The 24051-nt window shown below is 42.6% G+C and overlaps 1 protein-coding gene across 2 annotated transcripts in view; it reads left to right on the top strand.

Moving 5' to 3' along the window:
• The window catches only part of LOC134349406 (slit homolog 3 protein-like), a 674478-nt gene that overhangs the window by 459406 nt on the left and 191021 nt on the right, over positions 1-24051 (top strand). For both annotated transcript variants that reach the window (XM_063053662.1, XM_063053663.1), the window contains one exon: positions 14716-14860. In XM_063053662.1, coding sequence (XP_062909732.1) covers positions 14716-14860 — 145 coding nt within the window. The remainder of the gene's footprint in view (positions 1-14715; positions 14861-24051) is intronic.

Consider the following 24051-nt stretch of genomic DNA (forward strand, 5'->3'; position numbering starts at 1 on the left):
GACAACATCCCAGGCTGAGTGCATACCAACTCACTGACATCGTCAAATACATCTTCAACACTTCACTCATCTAGGCTGCTGTCCCCACGCGCTTCAAATCCACTCCAACAATCCTGTACCAAAGAACTCTTCACCTTCAGAACTAAATGACTATGCCTGGTGGCACTGATGTCAATCATCATGAAGTGATTTGGACAGCTGGTAATGGCACATACCAAAAATTCCATTATAAAATGTAAGAGAAAAGATAACTCCTGTGGGAATAGCATTTCTAACAGCAGACATCCCACCTCTCCCGGAAGTTCCAGGAGTCTCCCGCAAATTAATAGTGGCTCCCTGATGCCCGCAAATTATATACAATGTCCCGGAATTTGTTTTTTTTTTTGAGACCATGCGTGAGAGAGTGAGAGAGCGAGTGCAAGAGCAAGAAAGCAAGTGCGAGAGAGCGAGCACGAGTGAGAGTGACCATGAGAGAGAGAGAGTGAAAAAGCAAGCATGAGAGAGTGCGAGAGAGAGAGCGAGAGAGCGAGCGCAAGAGCAAGAAAACAAGCGCGAGAGAGCGAGCATGAGTGAGAGCGACCATGAGAGAGAGGGAGCACGAGAGAGAGGGAGCGCGAGAGAGTGCGGGGGCAAGAAAGCAAGCGTGAGAGAGCGAGAGAGAGAGCGAGAGCAAGATCGAGAAAGCGAGCGCGAGTGAGAGCGACCGCAAGCGAGAGAGCGCGCGTGCGATAGAGAGAGAGCGAGAGCAAGAGCAAGAACAAGAGAGTTCCAAAAAAAGTCAGAGTGGCAGAGTGTTCCAAAAAAAGAAAATATAAAATGTACGTCACCCCAGACTACACTAAATTGTACCCCTGCCTGATAGGGGTCAAAATAATGACAGTGTTGCTCGCTGCACTGTTTGCAACAGTGACCCACTATTGCCCATGGTGGGTTAAGACTGTAAAAGACGTGTTGAGGTGAGATTAACAGGTGTCATTCGTTCATTAGCATAGCTAACGTTATTTAAACTAGCTGGCTAGCTGCTAAGGAGCTACTCTATTGCAAACATCCCACCTCTCCCAGAAGTTCCGGGAGTCTCCCGCAAATTGATGGTCCTACCTCCCTGAAATGAGTTTTTGCAGGGTGGGATGTCTGTAACAGTGAAATACAGCAACCAACAAGTTACATTGGTCTTGTATGTGGTAAAAAAAAAGGAGGGACATCATTGTGGAGGTATGATTGCCTGAGCTGGCTATAACTTGATTGGAGATCCATCCATCACTTGCATGTCACATTCCCTCTAGTTAACTGAAAGTGAATCAGGAAAGGTACTGGATGATGCCACAGCAGTGTTCATGATTGGCATTGGAAAATTCAAACATATCAGGAGTAAAACAGTGTTAAATGAAAATGCCACACCCAAGTTTTGCAAAGTCCATCAGTTCCTCTTCCCATCCATGAAAAAGTAGCCAGTGAGCTAGTTTGCATGACAGTAGAAGGAATTCTTTCTAAAGTTCAGCAGAGCCCATGGACAACAACAGTGGTTCCAATAGCCACAAGAATGGGTCTGCCAGCACTCTTGGTGATCTTAAGGTCACCATCAACCTAGTACTGAAAGTAGATCAATATCCTCTACCCAGCATACCTTTCTGGAGGAAGCACTTCAGCAAAGTGGACTTAACTGAAGCCTACCTGCAGATGGAGATGAGGAGAAGAGTCCAAAGTGTTTCTCACCGTAAACACTCACAAAGAGCTTTATCACTGTAAGAGGCTTATTTTTGGAGTAGCTTCTGCACCTGCATCCTGGCGGAAAGCTATGGAGCAGGTCCTGCAAGTGTTACCTGGATGACATCATCGTTTCCGGTAATGATGACTGGGAACATTTTGGGATTGTAAACAAGGATGAAAACCTCAAAATCTTAAATGAAATTCTTAAAAAGATTAGGACATTATGGGCTCAGAGCACGATGCAGCAAATGTGAATTCTTTAAACCAAGCATCACTTACTGTGGTCACACCATGAGCACCCAAGGATTACACAAATGTGCTGAGAAAATTCAAGTGGTGTTGGATGCCCCAAGCCCAAAAGACTGGTCACAGTTGCCGTCCTTTTTAGGATTTGTCATTTACTATAACAGGTTCCTACAAACCCAGCTACTGTGCTCCACCCCTTCAACTCATTATTGCAGATCGAGAAGAAATCATAGTGGACAAAGCAGTGTGGCGTGGCTTTCCAAAAAGTAAAGGGAATGGTGACATCAGGCACTGAACTCACACATTATAATACACATCATCCAGTGAAGCTTGCTTGTGACTCGTCACCTTATGATATAGGTGCAGTCATGTCACATGTTATGAGTGATGCCAGTTAACCTTTACATCACATTCCCTTACTGCTGCAGAGAAAAGTCACACAGAGATTGACAGAACAGCCTTGAGTCTAGTTTGGGGTGCAAAACTTTTCAACTAGTACTTGTATGAAAGAGAGTTTACTTTGGTCACTGATCATCAACCACTGGTGTCCATCTTCAATCCACAGCAGAGTGTTCAATTAACAGCAGCAACACAAATGCAGAGATGGACTTTGCTCCTTGGAGGACACAATTTCAAGATGGACTGTCCCATTTACAATTGGAAAAGGAAATAGCTGAAAAATTGAGAAAAGAGGACACTTCTCTTGAAGTATTCTCCCTAATGCAAATTGAAAGTCTCACTATTATAGCTGAGATCATCCAAAGGGAAACTAGAAAATACCCCACACTCTCTCAAATCTCCTTGGCCACCCCAAAATAGCTGCAATGTGCAGCAGAAATTCCAGTTCCCCAGTTTTACCAACACCGGGATGTAATTGCCCTTGACAGAGGTTGCTTTTTGTGTATATTGCACATTGTTCCATCCAAGCTGAGAGCTAAAGTGTTGGAGAAGCTAAATGCCCGTCATATAGGCATGGTCAAAATGAAAGTGTTGGCTTCAGGTTTTGTCTGGTGGCCTGGGACAGATCAACAGACTGAGCAGTTTGCCATGCACAGTTCAGGATGCCAACACGTTCAACAATGTCAAGAGCAGTGCCTCTTCAGCCCTGGGAATGGCCTGCAATTACCTGGCAGAGGATTCATGTCAATTTTGCTGTAGTGGGTGCAGCTACAAAGTGGCCAGAAGTGTTCCCAATAACCTCCACTGCAGTCTTGCATACTGCTGATGTGTTGAAAAGCCTCTTCTCAAAGACTGGTCTTCCAGAACACATAGTCAGTAACAATGGACCACAGTTCATTGCAGAACAGTTTCAGTCATTTCTGAAAATGAATGGAATAAGACATTTTACACCTACACCATACCACACAGCCATAAATGGAAAGGTTTGCCCAGAGTCTAAAGAACTCTCTGTGAGCAATATCAGCAGAACACACTACATGCACACTGAATCAGAAGCTCGCTAATTTCCTGCTTGCATGTCACAATGCAGCATACTCCCCAACCAACAACTCACCAGCTATGCTGTTCCTGGTTTGTCCCTTGCATTCACGCTTGTATATCCTCAAACCCAATCACAGAAGGAGTATGTAGGACAAACTGAGTCAAACTGAAGGCTCCTCGGAAAAGAAGGTTCGATGTTTCACTCTTGGACAAGTTGTGATCAGCAGAGGTGATCAGAAAGATTAAGTACAGAACTGGACCACTCTCCTACACAGTGCAGATTGTGTCTTATATTGTCTGGAGACAACACATCGATCAGTTGAGGAGAATCGAGCCAATTATTAGAGAAGAAAGGTGGTCAGAGTTGTCAGATCCACTTCCTGCAGTCCCAGAGTCAACTCCTACAACCACTACAGAGGAGGCCCCAGAATCTGAGTTTGTTTCACAACCACAAGTCTCACCTGGCAAGCAGAGTGACCTCCCTTGTCAGGAAAGACGTAATCCCACAAGAGTAAGGAAACCTCCACAGCAATTAAATTTTTGGGCCTGAATGGGTTGATTAAAAATTTACTATGCTGTGGATATCTGTATAGTAGTTTTATTGTATAATATACTGCATATATAGTTAAGATGCATTCTATATTGTGCTGGAGTTTATAGCTAAGCAGGGAGGGGTGTTGTGTATTTAAAATTTCAGTAATACTTGACTAATCTTGTAACTATATTGTTTGATTAATCATTCTTTGTTGCTTACATAATGCATAGCGGGTTATATGTAAAAGTACGTAAATGACGTATGTCATGACACTACCAAGTGATACGTATGCGCTTCACTTAAAGTAAAACACAAAGTTAGTTTCATGTTCCCAGTTAAGTGTCTTTCTTTTAATTAATTTTATGTTTTGGATTTACAAAACATAACATTAAGATCACTTGAGTGTACGTAGATATAATGTGAATGTGTATATGTATCCAATTTAGAGCACTCACATTTAAATTACTATGACTGTCCCTGGCAGATAGATCAAACTTCAATTTCTATGGCCAGATAACTGGTACAAGCATAGGTTGTCTAATTCCTTTCCATCTTCCTTTCACTTCTGGCTCTAATCTTTATCTATTTACAAGCGCCATGTTTTAATTAGTCCATATTGTTCTGGTATAATTCACTTGAATTGCTGGGATTTGGAAGGCTACAGATCAAATGTTGGGGAATGAGATTAGGACAGATGTGTATTTGACGATCAGCATGGTCATTATTGGTCAAAGAGCCAAGACCTGTACTGTATTATGCTATGACTCAATGGAAAACACATTTATAAGAGATCTCAGAAAGACGGTCAAGGCATTGAACTTGGAGTCAGTCACCAAATACCATTGCAAAAAAAAATGGAGTTATTGCCTCTGTACTCTGTTTTCACTGGAGGTTGCTACTGGTAATATTAGCAACCAGCATGTCTAAAAGCAATAACTTCTGCCAAGCTCTGGGACCCTCCCATTAGTAATAAAACCACAGAGCAAAGTTTAGCTGAGAGGGGTCCACTGCAGTTCACCGGCAGCAGTGTACACAATTATGGGTCAGGTATCATGGAGTCCAGGAGGGAAAAGATGGAAGGCAAGTGGATGACATAGAGAAAAGGGAAGACAGGTAAGTAGATGAATGAGAAGCCAATGGATGCAGGACAGGAAGTGATGTAGAGGTGCTCGGCAGAGAGAAGAGGCAAATGAAGCCAAAACAGAAGCAAGTGGTGTTTCCTATTTACAATGATGTGTAGCCACCTGAAACTGCATCTGCTGACAAATCAGAAAGGTCCTAATCTAACACAAGGAGCCCACTCCCTCATGGTGAATAAATTGATTGATTTTCTGCTTTGCTGTTCTTTACGTTCTGACTACAGAAAATTTCTATCATTGAGCTAATCCCCTGATAGCATAATAGTAAATATACCTTGGCTCGTTTGGGTTAAATAAAATCATGGAGCAGCAAGGGTAATGAGACTATGTCCCATTGTCAAGGGACCTCTTTCAAATCAATCCTCAGCTCTCTTAAGTTGGCATGTTCCAAGAAAAATGTAAAAGATAGTGTAATAGCATGATGACTGATTTTGCAGATGGAGGGTCTGATTATTGCTAGTCCTCAGCTGCTTCAGTTAGCTGTTCACAATAAAAAATACTGAAACCCACCAGGAAACGCTGGAATCCGGCCACAGTGAGCAGGTGAATAGCTTCAAGGCTCTGGTAGATTCTTGTCTCAGCTGCCAGCCTCACTACGAATTTCAGAGCATTTATTATAGCATATGTACAGTTTCTGTTTTACCAGCCTTTTTCAACATTTTGGCAACAAAACATCACCAATGTAATCATCCTTAAAGAAAATAAGGACAAATTAACATAAAGATTTTCTGAAATGTGAAATCTGAAAATAATGTCACTTTAATTTTGAAGTCTTTAATTCATCAGTGACAATGGCTCAGAGCCATTCCTTCCCCTCCAGCAACCTTTTTATTCTGGCTTTTTCCCCTTTCCTTCTCAGTCCTGAAGAAGGGTCTTGGCCTGAAACATTGACCGTTTAGTCATTTCTACAGATGCTGCCTGTCCTTCTGAGATCCTCCAGCATTTTGTGTGTGTTGCTTTGGATTTCCAGAATCTGCAGACGTTCTTGTGCTTATAATAGCTCACAGAGCTTTGGATCCTGACTCAAGAACCCACATTTCATACACAGTGAAGAAATCACATTTGAAGTTCATTCTTTGCCTAACTTAAATCATATGCATATTCTTCAGTTTTATCAAGTCACATCTAAAAAACATCAGATTTTGTCTCACTCCAAACTGAAAGACACTGAGGTTAGCTTGCACTTCTCTCTCAGATAGCTATCAATTCTCATTTAATTCCTTTGACACTTACCTACACCAAGGAATAATTTACTGTGGCCTTGTTGACCCACCAGTATGTCTTTGAGGCGTGGAAAGGAAATCCACCATTCAAAGGGGGAACATGCAATCTCCACACTGACAGCACCTGAACTAAGGATTGGACCTAGTTTTCTGGAGCCGTGAGGCAACAGGACTACATGCTCCATCCACCACCATTTTGCTTCCACTTTTCTCTCAAAACTCATAATAATGGCCAGAGTTAATTGATGACTGAACCCTGAAATAGTTTGTAGACTTCAGCCAAATTACAATTGTTCAAAGTGATCAGAGAATAAATTCTCTGCTTCATTCCTTCTCTTTATCTAAATGAAAAATAAATAATCTTAAAATAAATCTTCTATATTAACGCAAACAACAGGAATTCTGCAGATGCTGGAAATTCAAGCAACACACATAAAAGTTGCTGGTGAACGCAGCAGGCCAGGCAGTATCTGTAGGAAGAGGTACAGTCGACGTTTCAGGCCGAGGAGTCCTGACGAAGGGTCTCGGCCTGAAATGTCGACTGCACCTCTTCCTAGAGATGCTGCCTGGCCTGCTGCGTTCACCAGCAACTTTTATGTGTGTCTGCTATATTAAGCTTGATATGACTGTTGAGTGTGAACTATGTACTGATGGATTATTGTATGATAGTTCATTAGCTATCATATTTGGCAAGAATTGAAAGGGAATCTCATCTAACTGGGAGGAAAGAAAAGGTTTTCCATGCTTGAGGAAAAAGGTTAGAAACAAGTATTGGAAAGGCAAAGAAAAAGAAAGGATAATCCATCAGTTTATTTGTAGAGTTTTACTAATCCCACAAGAATAATCCCAAAAGCCCAATGGAACAGCTGTTTGAGGTAGATTGATATGTGCTGAAAAGGAAAATTCGTAGTCATGCATTTCCACAGGGAGGCACGGCTTCAGTTAATGAAATGTCAACAAAGCTCATGAGCATTGCAAGCCATGTATTTGTAAATGATGTAGCCTCTGTGACAACTGCAGCAGGAAACAGAGAGCTTGTTTTCCTCAACCTTGATCCATTCAGACCAAAGACACACAGAGTAAATATGCTTCGCGAGACAGCTTTAGTGTAGGTGAGGAGTGTGTGTAATATTGGTAAATCATGCACTGAACAATTAATGTGCCCAATCCTTTTCAAACATTCTCCAAATGTTTATGCTTTGAGTGAGTTTTAGTTCCTAGGGAGGTCATTGAAGGACTTTTCCCCTCTCTGTCTGTAATGAGGAAACCTGCGACAGTAATACTCCAGTAGTCCACCATCTGGCTATTGAGAATTCCCAATAGTTCAGCATTTCGTTCACCCTGGTTCTTGCTCTCTATTTCTCATACCAGGACTCAGGTTCCTGTGCTCCCTTCTGTATATCAGGGCCCCAGAGAGTATGAGCGTATAAACTTTGACTGGATAGATTCTTGAGTGATGAGGCTTTACGCATTGACCCTCATAATCTTTGTGTTTGTCCAAGTTGTTCCAGACAATTCATCACCATGCCATTAAGCACACTTGTTGAGGATAGACAAATTCCAGGTCACTGAAGCTGCAATGAAAGCTCAGTTTCAAAGTTTCAAGATTCAAAGTACATTTATTATTAAAGTATGTATAAATTATACATTGTCTGCTTATAGGCAGCCACAAAGCAAGACACCCAAAAGAACCCAATAAAAAAAAGACCAACACCCAACTCAGAGAGAGAGAGAGGGAGGGAGGGAGGGAGGGAGAGAGAGAGAGAGAGAGAGAGAGAGAGAGAGAGAGAGAGAGAGAGAAAGAGAAAGAAAGAAAGAAAGAAACACCAATCATGCAAACAATAAAAGCAAGCTACCGAATTCTGAACCAGACTAAGTCCATTGACCTGGAGCCCAGAGCAGCCAGAGTAGGCCTGTAGCCTCGGTCTCAGCTCATCACACAGCAGAGCAAATTACTGCAAAGCTCATAGACACAAAGCACAGAGCAGCCAGAGTGATCTCACAGCCCCAGCGTCGCAGAGAGAGGAGTAAACATCGCAGAACAGTGAACAGAATCAGCCCGACCTTCGCCTCTAGTCTTGCCTTACTGGTCCATCTGGGCCAACGTTTAAATCGTCTAAACTCCAGACCGTCCCCCATACTAGTGATATGCTCTGGGCCTGTACCCCACTGTCCAGCTGGAGGCCATACTTAACCTTTCCAAATCGGTTTGCTCTTAGGTCAATCCAACCTCGCCTCCGGTTTAGGTGTACAGGCTTCTAAACTCCTCTGCACATACTTCTTTCCAATTTCCTCACTCCAACTCCATCTCCCACTACGACCATCTCAAACACGTCTCGACCTCACTCCAACCACATCTCCTTGAACATGCCATGCTGCAACTTCGCATCACACGCACAGGGCTCAACCCTCGGGTTAGCCTCACCTTTGCTCTCATCTTCATTGTTTGTGGTGATAGTTTACCACAATTTACCACAGAAAAAGTGTTGTTAATAAAGTATTTAGTTGTATTTCTTGTCTTATTGACCACCAGTAAGCTGTCACCCAACTTCAGTAGCATCATCCTAAACCCCAAGTAAGATGAACATAAGAGAAAGAGTAAGCTGCACTCACAAAGAATGAGTGTTCATTCCTTGATCACCACTTTCTAGGAGAAACCTTAGGACCTATTTCCAGAATCCCGGTCACCCTCTGTAGCCTGATCCAACTTACGAGAGTTCCAATCGACCCAAATGTTATTGTGGTCCCAAGGATTATTTCTGGGGTGAGAGGTACTGGTAACCATGTTCATTGAGGGTATCTATGAATCACTGTATTGCTTGCTGATAGCTATCTGTTAGGCAATAAAAGGGTCTCATTGCTTTCTCAGTTTCTGATGAAATTTGGCAATGAGTAAAACGAGTTACAGAGGGCTGTTAGCAAGTATCATGAGAGGACTACGCTTGAGATATTGTTTGGAAAATGTATCTCTGATGCAGGACAATCCAAAGGATGTCTCTTTAGGCAGTTTATTGAGTTTGCTGTATGGATCAGAGCAGAACGTCCTTTAACCGACTTCTAGGTTTAAAATGGACCCTTCACAGCTTAAAATCCGGAGCAGAAATTTACCACCTGATGTGTGAGTTTGAATGGTGTACTAACTGTATACCGCTTGCTGCCAAATTTCATATAGAATTCTGGAGAATATTACAGCGTTTAACCAGCTCTTCAGTCACACAAGTCAAAGCTTATCAGGCTCATGCTCTTCCCACCTCATTTTGTCCCATTACTTCAGCATGAGCATCAATTTCTTTCTTACTCATGGGGACAGCAGCTCAAGAACATAAGAAAATAAGAGTAGGAATGGTTTTATTTTATATGAAGTCAGAGAACCTGTGAGAAGTCAAGAGCTATCCAACACGCATCATTGCTTGACTGACGGGTGTATGACAAAGCATCGCAGCCGAAGAGAATCAGAAAGTGTTGAAGCTCCTGTGCTTAGAACTCAGTAGGCAGTCAACTGTGAAGTCATACGATGGCTTGGGAATTGTCCCTAAATCACAGCCTGAACTGATGGTGTCCTCTGACCATTGCGAACACTCGTGCCCATGGCAACTCTCTGTGCTGTCAAAGCAGGATATTCTGCTGTTTAGATTGGAGGAATTCCAAAACTTTTGTGGCCCCATTGTGCTAGCTGCTATGAAAATGCAAGGATATTATTTTGATAGTTTCATAAATATTGCCAAGGGTTGTGATGCTAATTTCAAGTGATGTTATCAGTTGCAAAGTGACTAATACTTTCCCTTCAAATCATGAAATAAAAATAGTACAGTGCAAAGGTCTTAAGAACATATGCTGTATATAGCTAAGGAACCTGAGGAATTTCAGCATTACTATAGTAATTTTCTGCATTGCCCCAAATTGCTGCTGGAAAAAAAATAAACTTCATGACATATGTGAGCGATGATGAACCTGATTCTGATATGGGTCTTTATTACGGGAGGGGGCCAGGGAGAGGGTAATCATGGTTAGGAAAAGGGGAAGAGAGAGAAGAGGGAGCGAGAAGCACTAAGAGACATTCTGTAAGGATCATAAAACCAATCAAATGACCTTGTCAGGTGTGTCAGAGCTGGGTGTGTTTGCACCTGTGCCACCTCCCTGCCCTGGCACTCCTTCTCTGCCACCTGTCCCACAACCCTCCCGCAGTGCTCCACCCTCATCATTCCCAACATCCCTTGCTCCCACCAGATTTTCAAGCTCGCTGTCTGCTCCACGTCGACAAATACAGTACTGTGCAAAAATGTTAGGCACCCTATAAGTGCCTATAAAAAGTATTCAACCCCTTGGAAGTTTTCATGTTTTATTATTTTACAACATTGAATCACAGTGAATTTAATCTGGCTTTTTAAAAATTGATCAAGAGAAAAGAAAACTTTCATGTAAAAATGAAAACAGATCTCTACAAAGTGATCTAATTTAATTACAAATATAAAACACAAAATAATTGATTGCATAAGTATTCACCCCCTTTAATAAGACACACTAAATTATCATTGGTGCAGCCAATTGGTTTTAGAAGTCACATAATTGATTAAATGGAGATCTGTTTCTGGAGACCTGTGTGCAGTCAAGGTATTTCAATTGATTGTAGTAAAAATAAACTTTTATCTGGTGGGTCCAACTGCTGTGAGTCAGTATCAAGGGGAGCTGAGTATAGGAGCAAAGAGGTCCTTCTGCAGTTGTACAGGGCCCTGGTGAGAGCACACCTGGAATATTGTGTACAGTTTTGGTCTCCAAATTGAGGAAGGACATTCTAGCTATTGAGGGAGTGCAGCGTAGGTTCACAAGGTTAATTCCCGTGATGGCGGGACTGTCATATGTTGAAAGATTGGAGCGACTGGGGTTGTATACAATGGAATTTAGAAGGATGAGAGGGGATCTGATTGAAACATATAAGATTATTAAGTGATTGGACATGCTAGAGGCAGGAAACATTTTCCCGATGTTGAGGGAGTCCAGAACCAGAGGCTACAGTTTAAGAATAAGGGGTAGACAATTTAGAACGGAGTTGAGGAAAAACTTTTTCACACAGAAGGTTGTGGTTCTGTGGAATGCTCTGCCTCAGAAGACAGTGGAGGCCAATTCTCTGGATTCTTTCAAAAAAGAGTTAGATAGAGCTCTTAAAGATAGCGGTGTCAAGGGATATGGGGAGAAGGCAGGAAAAGGGTCCTGATTGTGGATGATCAGCCATGATCACAGTGAATGGTGGTGCTGGCTCAAAGGGCTGAATGGCCTACTCCTACACCTATTGTCTATTGTATCCTGGCAAAAACTACACCGTGAAGACAAAAGAACACTCCAAGCAACTTATTGAAAAGCACAAGTAGGAGATGGACGCAAGAAAATTTCCAAGTCACTGGATATCCCTTGGAATATAGTTAAGTCAATCATCAAGAAATGGGAAGAATATGGCACAGATGTAAATCTGTGTAGAGCAGGCCATCTTCAAAAATGGAGTGACCATGCAAGAAGGGGGCTAGTGAGGGAGGCCACAAAGAGACCTATGACAACTCTGGAGGAGTTACAAGCTTCAGTGGCTGAGATGGGAGAAACTCTGCATACAACAGCTGTTGCCCAGGTGCTTCGCCAATCGAGGCTTTATGGGAGAGTGGCAAAGAGGAAGCCACTGTTGAAAAAAGACTCACATGAAATCTCAGCTAGAGTTTGTTAGAAGGCATGGGGGGGGACTCTGAAGTCAGCTGGAAGAAGGTTCTATGGTCTGATGAAACTAAAATTGAGCTTTTTGACCATCAGACTAAACACAACACGCATCATCAGAAACCCACCATCCTGACCGTGAAGCATGGTGGTGGCTGCATCATGCTTTGGTAATGATTCACTGCAGCAGGCCCTGGAAGGCTTGTGAAAGTAGAGGGTAAAATGAATGCAGCAAAATACAGGGAAATCCAGGAGGAAAACCTGATGTCGTCTGCAAGAGAACTGTGACTTCGTAGAAGATTTGTTTTCCAACAAGACAATAACCACAAGCATAAAGACAAGACTACACAGCGATGGCTTAAAAATAACAAAGTTCATGTCCTGCAGTGGCCAAGTCAGAGTCCAGACCTCAATCCAATTGAAATTTGTGGCTGGACTTGAAAAGGGCTGTTCATTCATGATCCCCATGCAATCTGACAGAGCTTGAGCAGTTTTATAAAGAAGAATAGGGAAAAATTGCAGTGTCCAGATCTCCAAAGCTGATAGAGACCTATCCACACAGACTCGAGGTTGTAATTGCTGCCAAAGGTACATCTACTTAGACTTGAAGGGGGTGAGAAATGATGCAATCAGTTTTTTGCGTTTTATAATTGTGATAAGTTTAGACCAATTTGTAGAAATTTGTTTTCACTTTGACACAGAAGAGTCTTTTCTGTTGATCAGTGTCAAAAAAGCCAAATTAAATCTACTGTGATTCAATGTTGTAAAACAATAAAGAATGAAAACTTAAACAACAGGAATTCTGTAGATGCTGGAAATTCAAGCAACACACATCAAAGTTGCTGGTGAACGCAGCAGGCCAGGCAGCATCTCTAGGAAGAGGTACAGTCGATGTTTCAGGCCGAGACCCTTCGTCAGGACTGACTGAAGGAAGAGTTAGTAAGAGATTTGAAAGTGGGAGGGGGAGGGGAGATCCAAAACGATAAGAGAAGACAGGAGGGGGAGGGATGGAGACAAGAGCTGGACAGTTGAATGTACAGATTGCCGGATGGTCCTCTCTGGGCCAGCAGAACTGGGGTGAAATCGCCACTGAAATCATTGCATGGTCAATGCCAGTCCCACCACAAGCAGATGTCTCAGAGTGGAAATCTTTAGCTTCTTAAAGGTATAAAGCACTGTGGAAAGGCAGGCTTTGTGTGAAAATCAACTAAGCTAAAAATATTTTGTGGATGATTTTCATTTGTGCTCAGTGTCTGAGGCTTCTCATTTAAGTATCCAACAAGAATCAGTCGTCACTGATTGGATTCCAGTTGCTCCATGTTTCTCCATGACCACAATGCCTTGGTGAAACCTTTCACCATGCTGGTCACTGACATCGCCATGATTTGCAGGGAAAAGGTCTAAATGGGATTGCAGAATATTAATCTTTAGTGACATGTTGCACTTCATAGCTTTGTATGCTTGAAGCATGTTGTCAACCAGCTGCACGTGGTTTGGTGCTCTGTAGTTGTCAATGTCCTTGAGCACCTTCCATCTAATTTTCTCCAGTCCCACTAGAAGTTCTCATAACTGCCTGTCATTGATGACCTGTTTGACTTGTGGACCAAGAAAATTTATTTCTTTAATACTGGCAACTGTTATTCTGATTTGAACTATGAATTGAAATAACAAATACAGGTGATTTTAAAAATAGTGTACGATAGGGAAATTTCATGGTGATTTTCATGATCAGCAGCCCAAAATCCATAAGGTACACCCAAAAGTATTCAGGAAGCAAAATCTTTGTTGTCTAGTATAATTGATCACTGTAAATGGCCCCCAGTATATATGGGTCGTAGGATTTGGGAGAATAAAATAGGTAAGGTTATGACTAGTGTAAAAGAAAATGGGTACTTGATAGTTGGTGTTGACTCAGTGGGATGAAAGACTTGTTTTTGTGTAGAAGTAAAAAACAATTTACTTGGGGAGCTCAGTGGGAGGGTCAGTATCTATGGGATTGAGAAGAACTCAACATATCAGGTTGAAACCCTGCATCAGGATTGGATGCTTCTGTGCTGAATCTTTCTGTGACTCAATGAATTATTGAATCAAGCTTGAATAAAACAAAAGATTACATGTTGAGCCAATTATGTCATTTACTGAGTAAATGTAGATTAACACAATTATAGTTGATGTGATTAGCTCTTGCTAAATTAGCCATTCTATAAGATCTGTACATTGATCCAGACATGTAAAACAGAAGCCATATTTGCTTGAAAGCACGTTCTTCAGGAACTGCTGCCCTCAAGAAAGATTCTCAGCAAAGAATGCATGTTTCAATCAGTCCATTGATGCTGCATGCTGAAGATGTATTTTGTGGCTCTGTATAAGATTGCACAGTGGCACAGCTACTGGATCAATGCTTCAGACCACCAGAGGTATTGGTTCAGCCCTGACCTCAGGTGCTCCCCGCCTGTAACTGCGTGCATTTCCCCCGGGGGCTCCAATTCTCTCTCACATCCTTACCACATGTAGGCCTGTAAGTTAATTGACCAACCACTATAAATTGTCTCTCGTATGTAGGTGAGTGGTAGCACCTGAAGAGATTTGAAGAGAATGAAAATATGGGATTAATGTAACATTAGTGCAAAAGGGTGCTGATGATCAGAGTAACCTGATAAGCTGAAGGGCTTTCTCTGTGCTTGTATCTCTTTATAACTTTATGACTGTTGCTCTTGTGTTTTCCCAGGTCCTCAGTCCTCTGAAGCTGTGTCATGCAGTGCCCATGCCTCAACATGTCCACCAGCCTGTGTATGCAGTAACAACATTGTGGATTGTCGTGGGAAAGGGCTGACCGAAATCCCAGTCAACCTTCCGGAAAACATTGTGGAGATGTAAGTGATGTCCCTTCCTACCCGTTCAAGTGCAAAGAGAGCAAAGGCAAGACCCTTAACAGTATTGATGAGCAGATCAACTCTGATCAGCTTTCAACCTGAAACGGGATCTTGGGGTCCAAGTTCATAACTCCCTGAAAGTGGCTGCACAACTTGATAGGGTGGTTAAGGAAGCTTGTAACATGCTTGCCTCCAAAAGTTGAGGCATTGAGTTCAAAAGACAGGAAGCTATGTTGCAGCTTTATAAAACTTTAGGCCACATCTGGAGTATTGCATACATTTCATAATAAGTAGGATGTCAAGGCTTTGGAGAGAGTTCAGAAGAAGTTTACCAGGATGCTGCCTGGATAAGAAGGAATGTGCTATAATGAGAGTTTGGACAGACTTGGGTTGTTTTCTCTGCAGTGGCAGAGGTTGAGGGGAGATTTCATAGAGGTTTATAAGATTATGAGAGGCATAGAGTAGACAGATAGTATCTCTCTGTCAGGGTTGAAATGTCTAATAACAGAGGGCATGCATTTAAGGTGAGCGGCGTTAGTTTCAAAGGAGATGTGAGAGGCCGTTATTTTATACAGAATGGTGGGTGCCTAGAATGCACTGCTGGGGGCGATGGTGTAGACAGATCAGGGACGTCTAAGAGACATTTAGATAGGCACGTGAATGTGAGGGAAATGGAAGGATACAAACGTGGTGCAGGCAGAAGCGATTAGTTTAGTTGGTCATTTGATTACTAATTTAATTGGTTTGGCACAACATTGTAGGCTGAAGGGCCTGTGCTGTACTGTTTTACGTGGATCTGGTAGGATGGCAGTGTGCATGGTCGCAGCAGCCTCTTCGAGTCCAACCAAAGGTGTTATTGTTCGTCCTTTGTGTCATTTTTATGATCGCACGACACTGCTGGATATTAAGAGCATCAATTACAACAGGTATTGCTCAACAGTGGAGGAGCTGGACCTGCTGTGCCCATATTGCCTCCTGATACAGAGAGGCACCAGAGTTGGTGTGTGGAGGAGACAGTGTGCAGTCTAACAAATGGGACAAGTGATTGCCTTGGACGGTTTTTCTTGTGACTGCAAGACCCAGTTGGGCATTGCTGATATAGAATCCTGCAAGTCTGGTTCACTGGTCCATCGGCGAGACCGATGGAGTTGTGTCATCTCAGTTGTGGCACGGACCAGGGTCTCGGGTGACAGTGTCACCTGTTGCAGCCACCCATTGACTGGGCGCCGGAGACAGTGTAGCAGGTGTCCACGGTGGTCTGGGGGGGGCTGGCCCCTCTCATTGGCAGCGTTCACTCGGAGGAAGATGAACTGGATTGTGTTTGTCTGTGGCTGCACTAGTGCACGAAGATCAAACTGCTGTGGCTTGCTCTGCCCATAACATCCTCATGCACCATCTAGCGAGAGGACATGACACTCAGGGACTTGGGCTATTTTATTGCTTTTTATGTGACAGTATGTTTACTGCTATCGTAATTATTATATGCTATATGTGTCTTGTGCTGTGCTTGACTGTTGGTCCTTGGCCCCAGAAGAACATTGTTTCGTTTGGCTGTACTCATGGGTATTCATGTATGATTGAATGACAATTATACTTGAACATCCGTGTACCCAGGATATTGAAAAATGGCATTACATTCCAGTTTGTTTCCAGAGTGCACAGCAGCATACTTTAACTCAGCCTGTAACAGGACTCTGATCGTATTGACCAACAGCTAAATGAAAACTACCTTGATCAAATGTGTATAGCATTCTATTTAAGCAAAGCATCAGAATGGCCTGACAATGGTTGCATTCACAAATGGATTGCTACTAGATTCTGGGAAGCTGCCAACAGTGTGGGCACAATAGTAGAGCTGTATGAATCTTAGCCTGAGCAAAATAAAAGTTAAATCCAAACTGGGACAACACTATAAGGCTGGACACTGACACTATAAAGCTGGACCGTTCCTTTTTCAGGTTCAGATGTATTGAAAATAAGAATTGAGATTATTTTCATCATGAAGTGTGGTACACAGCTTAAACACACAAGAAATATGAGTAGGATTAGATGATGCAGCCTTTTAATGCCTCTGATATTTATTATGATCATGGCTGATCTTCTGTCTCAGCCTGATTTTCTTGTTCTATCCCCATATCCATGATTTCTTTGAATGAGATAACTTTATTGATTTGTGGTTTAAGTGAACACATCAACTGAGCTTCCACCGTCCAACAGAGAGAGAATTCCAAGTTCTGTAGCCTCCTCATGAGGAGATTTTTCTTCATTCAATAACTGCCCTGCCTTTTAAGCTGATACTGTGTCACCTAATTCTAAATTCCTCTGTCGGGTGAGATATCCTTCCCAAATCCAGCCGATCAAACCCTTTTGGAACTTATTATATTGCAATGAGATCTCCTCTCATTCCTCAAAGATCCAGCAAAAACAGTTTCAGTTACCTTTTCTCAGGTGGCAAACCTGCTATTTTGGAACCAGTCCAGTTGATCTCAATAGCAAGTACATCCTTACTTCGGTAAAGAGATCAAAACTGTACCCAGTGTGCCAAGTGTAATCTCAGCAAGCTCCCATTAAACCACATTAAAACATACGTACTCCTGTTTCCAGATCCTCTCAGAAGGAATCTTAAGTTAACATTTGCCATCTCAGTTGATCAGTACGCATGTACTTTAACCTTCAATGACTTATGCAAAATGACATCAAAGACCTTTCAAACATTCTCATGACCCAGTCTCTCACCATTTAACAAATACTCTGCTTTTCCGTTTTCTGTACCAAAGTGGACAACTTCACATTTTGCAATATTCCATGCATGTTCTTGTTCTGTCATTCAGTCTATCCAAATCCCCTTTAAGGTCTGTACATCTTTTTCAGGTACCTAGTTTTGCAACATCAGCAACTTGCAAATGTGATATTTGGTCTTTGAATTGAATCATTGAGAAAAACTGAACCAAACTATGTTTGATTGAGAAATTCGTGCTTAAATCTCATTTTCTTAATTTCTTTAAGTGATGTGGTCTTTGTGGGCTTTAATTGCCCATTCCTAAGCTGCCTTTGAGAACATGACAGCAAGAAACATTGCAGTCATTGAGTAGTGGATATAGCCACAATACTCTAAGGGAGAGAGCACCAGGTTTGCAACATCAACAAATTAAGGAGGTATGGGGCCCTACAGGAAAAGTGGGGAACATCAGAAAGTTATGTACTGTATAAACAAAGCCCCAGAAGCTTCAAAAACTTCACTTTATTAAATGAACTGAGTGAGTTCAAAACAAAAGGCCTCCAAACCGCAGGCAAGACGGCCTCAATTTAGGAAACCACATCATGAAACTCATAAAATGAAAATGTGATCTTGTAGCCAGATTTTCTCAAGCCTCCTGCTCATGCACAGCTGCATCTGGGAATGGGTGCGTTTACAGGGAGAGACTCAGTAGTTCCTGCCCGCTGCCCACTGAGCAACAAGTTAAAATACAAACAAATCACAACGGCAGCTGTAACCTGGATGTAGACAGCTCCTTTAAGTCTGAAGGATATTTCAGACGAGCAACTACCAGGAAAAAAATTGGCAAATAATCTCATTGGGAGTTGTTAAGGCAGACGACTCAAGGGTTGGTCTAAGAAGTAGATATTAAGGAGCATTTTTGGAGCGGGAAAGACATGGAAAAGATCAGGGAGGAAATTTCACAGTTTGAATGAATGAAGCAGAAGTTTAAGTGTGGGATTAGTAAATTGGTGAGGACTTTAGTTCTGGGCGGGGTAAGTGGGATATGAAAGTATGATGTTAGGCAAAACATTGAGTAAACTCTTTCTTTCCTTACCGTGAGAAAAAAAATCACATACTGTAAATATGATTGGTATCCTGTTTGGAGAGACGCAGAACACACTGTCCAAGCACTGAGGGAAAATCTAAGCCAACAGGTGCATTGCTCAGCTTTCAGGAATTATCCGCTGTCTCTCCTCCATAATGTTTTCATGATGGGTGCAAGACTATGTAGCTGGATAACAGATGGTTTTAATGGATGGTCTGTGGAACTGGCATTAAAGGTTAAGGATGGCACAGCAGTACAGCAGATAATGCTGCTGCAACACAACTCCAGTGACCCATGTTCGATCCTACCCTGCAGATGCTGGAAATCCGAAGCAACACACACACACAATGCTGGAAGAACTCAGCAAGTCAAGCAGTATCTATGAAAATGAATAAACAGTCAATGTTTCAGATCCTTTTTTGGGACAGAAAGGGAAGGGGGAAGATGCCAGAATAAAAAGGTGGGGAGGAAAAGAAGGATAGCTGGAATGGGATAGGTGAAGCCAAGTGGGTAGGAAAGATAAAGGACTGGAGAGGAAGGAATCTGATAGAAGAGGAGAGTGGACCATAGGAGAAAGGGAAGGAGAAGGGGGCACTAGGTGGAAGTGATAGGAAGTTGAGAAGAAGTAAGAGGCCAGAGTAGGGAAATAGAAGGAGTGGGGGAGGGAAACTTTTTTTTTAACCAGAAGGAGAAATCGATGTTCATGCCATCAGGTTGGAGGCTACCCAGACGGTATCTGAGGCATTGTTCCTCCACCCTGTGAGTGGCCTCATCTTGGCTCAAGAGAAGGCCATGGACTCACATGTCAGAACAGGAATGGGAATGGGAATTAAAATGTTTGGCCACCAGGAAGTTCTGCTTTTGGCAGATGGTCGGAGATACTCAACAAGACAGTCCCCCAATCTACAACGGGTCTCACTAATGTAGAGGAGGCCGCATCAAGAGCACCAGCCACAATAGATTCTTCCGAGCATATTGTTTCCCTCCCATATTCCAAAGACCTTCTGATAGTCTAATTGACCATTGTAAATTCCTGCTCGTGTAGGCATGAATCAGGAGAAACAAGAGGCAATTGATAGGCAAGTGAGAGAGAATAGGTTAGAGGGAATTAAGTGATGAATAACTTTGCTTTGAGAATTGACATACATTTGATGGGAGAAATGGCCTCTTCCCATGTCATAGAGAATGTGAGAAATTCTCTCCCATCTTAGTTAAAGACATGTACACATCTGAAGTTCCTCACATGTTCAGTGCTAAGGAATAGAGTAATTTTACTTCAAAAAATTCAGCATTTAGAGAAATATGTCTGGAGCTGGATGAGGGATGATATGTGGGACTTAGTTTTTGTCTACAAGGAGGGAGTGTGGTGCTTATGCAGGCAAATAAAAGTTATTCATATTTCTCCCTTACTTGGATTGGAGACTGACAATGTTGATGGGTTTTCAGAATGTTTTGAAATGCCCAGTAGGCTAGGCAGTATCTTTGTAGAGAGAGACACCTTGCAGGCCTCTCATCAGTTCTGATGAAGGGTTATCAACTTGAGCCACAAACACTGCTCCTTTTGTCACAGCTGCTACCTGGCCTTTGCAGCACTTGCAATGTTTTGTTTTTGGGTTACACTTGGGAGGTAAAAATCTGATGAAAGAAACAGTGTCAACCTGGGCATGGAGAGGCTGGACTTTTCGGAATGGAATTCTACACACCTATCCTGTTCGAATAATCATATGACTTACATCATGAGCATCCTGATTGGCCAGAAGTAGGAAATCTAAGCCACAAGTAACAAAGTTATAATTAACTTTACAGCTGAAGTGAGTAGATTTGTGCATCTCAGTGGCACAACATATTGCTTTACATCCATTAATTTATGAAAAATATTTCAGCCAAAATAATATCCAGTAGTAACTAAAAATGAGGAATCTGCGAGCTTCTGACAAATGATTTTGCTGTCCACTTAACCAATGACTTCACATTACTAAGTGCAATAAGTTCTGAATATTTAACCATGTGTTTGATCATGGCACATGCAATGAAAGATTGGATTTTCTGACAGTGTAAACCACAATCCAGCTTAGACTGTCTATCAGTCCATGACTTTGCTGGGGCTGTGGGTTTATGGTTTTTGTGGCTGAGCCCACCTTTGGAGGAGCTTCGCTGGTCATTATGACCCAAGGATTATGCAGCTCACCATGATGAGACCAAATTTTAAACACAAAATAATCTCCAGATGCTGGGGTCAAAGCAACACTCACAACACGATGGAGGAACTCAGCAGGTCGGGCAACATCCGTGGAAACGATCGGTCGACGTTTCGGGCCGGAACCCTCCGTCAGCACTGTAGAGGGAAGGGGCAGAGGCCCTATAAAGAAGGTGGGGGGATGGTGGGAAGGAGAAGGCTGGCAGGTTCCAGGTGAAAAACCAGTAAGGGGAAAGATAAAGGGGTGGGGGAAGGGAGGCAGGGAGGTGATAGGCAGGAAAGATGAAGAAAGAATAGGGGAAAACACAATCACCTACCACCCTACTAGCCTCCGGATCCAACACATTATCCTCCGCAACTTCCACCACCTTCAACAGGACCCCACCACTAAGCACATCTTTCCCTCTCCACCCCTCTCCGCCTTCCGCAGGAATCGGTCCCTCCCCACGGATCTCCCACCTGGCACTTATCCCTGTAAGCGCAGGTGCTACACCTGTCCCTACACCTCCTCTCTTGCCACCATTCAGGGCCCCAAATAGTCCTTCCAGGTGAGGCAACACTTCACTTGTGAGTCTGTTGGGGTCATCTATTGCATCCGGTGCTCCCGATGTGGCCTCCACTACATTGGTGAAACCTGACGCAGATTGGGGGACCACTTCGTCGAGCACCTCCGCTCCGTCCGCCACAACAGACAGGATCTCCTAGTAGCCACCCACTTCAACTCTGCTTCCCACTCCAATTCAGATAAGTCCATACATGGCCTCCTCTACTGCCATGATGAGGCTAAACTCAGGTTGGAGGAGCAACACCTCATATACCGTCTAGGCAGTCTCCAGCCCCTTGGTATGAACATAGAATTCTCCAACTTCCGGTAATTCCCTCCCCCTCCCTTCCCCTATCCCTATGTCACTCTACCCCATCCCCCAGCTGCCTACCACCTCCCTCTTGGTTTCGCCTCCTTCTACTACCCATTGTGGTTTCCCCTATTCTTTCTTCACCTTTCCTGCCTATCACCTCCCTGCTTCCCCTCCCCCACCCCTTGATCTTTCCCCTTACTGGTTTTTCACCTGGAACCTACCAGCCTTCTCCTTCCCACCCTCCCCCTACCTTCTTTATAGGGCCTCTGCCCCGTCCCCCTACAGTTCTGATGAAGGGTTCCGGCCCAAAACGTCGACTGATCATTTCCACGGATGCTGCCCGACCTGCTGAATTTCTCCAGTGTGTTGTGAGTGTTGATGAGACCAAATTTCATCTCTGGACTTGAATATAATTTCAGGAAAGCAAACACTTCTAGATTGAGCCTCTTCTGAGCAAATGTAACGCAGAATTGGCAATGCCGTAATAGAAGAAGAGAGGTTGTAATTGTTTTGTGGAAATCTGAATGACTTACAGATGGGCAAAGTAGATGACTTTCGAAACTGTCTCCCATTAAAAGTTTCTGTGTCTAAATCTGGCCAAGGAGGAAAATAGATAGACAAATTTCATATACCAAATCATTGGCCTGGGACGACTTCTGGGAACTCGCTTACATACAAAAAATTACTATCGTTTGTGGTGTACTGATGGAGTAGACAGCTGACCCATTCTGGCAAATACATAAGCAATGTGTATATGTCTGAGGTACCAGAGAATTGTTGCAATTCATCAAACAAAAGCAGAAGACCAAGAAACAGAGAAGTAATTGGTGTGCCATTTTATAGAACTGACACAAAAGAGGAGAATAGGCCTGAAACAAGTCATCTGTGATCATATTGAATGATGGGAGAGGCTTGGTGGGCCAAATGACCTACTCTTCCGATTATCCTGCGTTCTTTTTTTTGCTAACCCTCTTGCTTTTACCTTAAGATTTATTGCTAACAATAAATCATATATGATTTATTACTGATAGTAGCAGATTTATAAAATGAACCAGACTTTCGTATCTCTTTGCAGTCAGCAGCGTATCCCTTCCTAGTAGAGAAGGAACTAATTCTGAATGGTTTTACACAGAGTAAACTTTTATCCCAATTTGAAGTTGGGTACAGTCTTCATCTGGCTCCATTTGCTTAACTTCTGCTTCCTGTTCCAACCCAGTTTTAGTAATTAAATTAGATACACTGTCAGAATTGGTTCAAGGCTTCATTTATTGAATGAGACAGGAAAAACACAGGATAAAGGAAGCACTTTTATTAAGCGTTGTGGGAAGGAGTCTGTGCCATTTAATTTCAAACTGATGTTGAGAATACAGTTCAAAAAGAAATGGGACCAAAATGGTTGTGTTTTAATTTCTAAAGATCAGTTCAATGTAGGTCTTAACCAAGAATTATTAAACAATCAGGATTTTAACTTCTTTGTTTTGCTCCCATAGCAGTAATATAATCACATTGATCTTGAATTCATTTCTGACAAAGCATAATATCTTTGAAGCATTAACGTTCCTTTCAATATTGGAAAATCGTCTACTTATTATAAACATGTGTTCCCTGCAGTGACATTTCTTTGGAAAACAAACCTGCAGAAATTGTGAGAATAAAGGAACATGCACACGATCCCAAAACAGCCACTGCTTTGAGACCGAACCACACTCCTCCTCTCAGTCAAGATCCTGTCTACCTCATTGTCAGCGAAAGGAACATGTTTCTGACATCTGGGAGCTAGTTGTCCATCATCGGAGTAAAAGAGATAGAATAATGTACAGACGCAAACTATTCTTGTAAAAGGACAGAGAGAGCACAATAAATTGGTGACTTTAATCTTGCCTATCTGAACAAACTGAGAATGTTTAAAATGATCCATAGGATATACGTGCTGATACCTTGTACCAACCCAGCTGCCTATAGCTTTAATCCAGTCTTCCGACATGGTGAGGAGAAACTCCAAACCACCCAGGAACCAGAAATCCAACTTTAAATAGGCTATGCTCTGATATTATCAGGGCAGCACCTCTTTTTGTAAAATACTGGGAAAGCAATTGCAACGATAAAATGGGCACTTAACAGCGTATTTTACAGGCGCTAGAAGCCACAGAAACACTTAGAGTTGACACATTTCTTTAGGGTTTAGTTACAGCTGTAATGTTGGAAATTACTGCAACCACTTAGTGTAAACCAAGCTTGCGTAAAGATGTTTATAGTGATCTGGTTGGAAAAGCATTAGTCTCAGAGAACTGCCCTGCTGATTGAGCAAATGATACCATGGGATCTCTTTCC

Source organism: Mobula hypostoma, chromosome 7, assembly GCF_963921235.1.
Source record: "Mobula hypostoma chromosome 7, sMobHyp1.1, whole genome shotgun sequence".
Lineage (NCBI taxonomy): Eukaryota > Metazoa > Chordata > Chondrichthyes > Myliobatiformes > Myliobatidae > Mobula > Mobula hypostoma.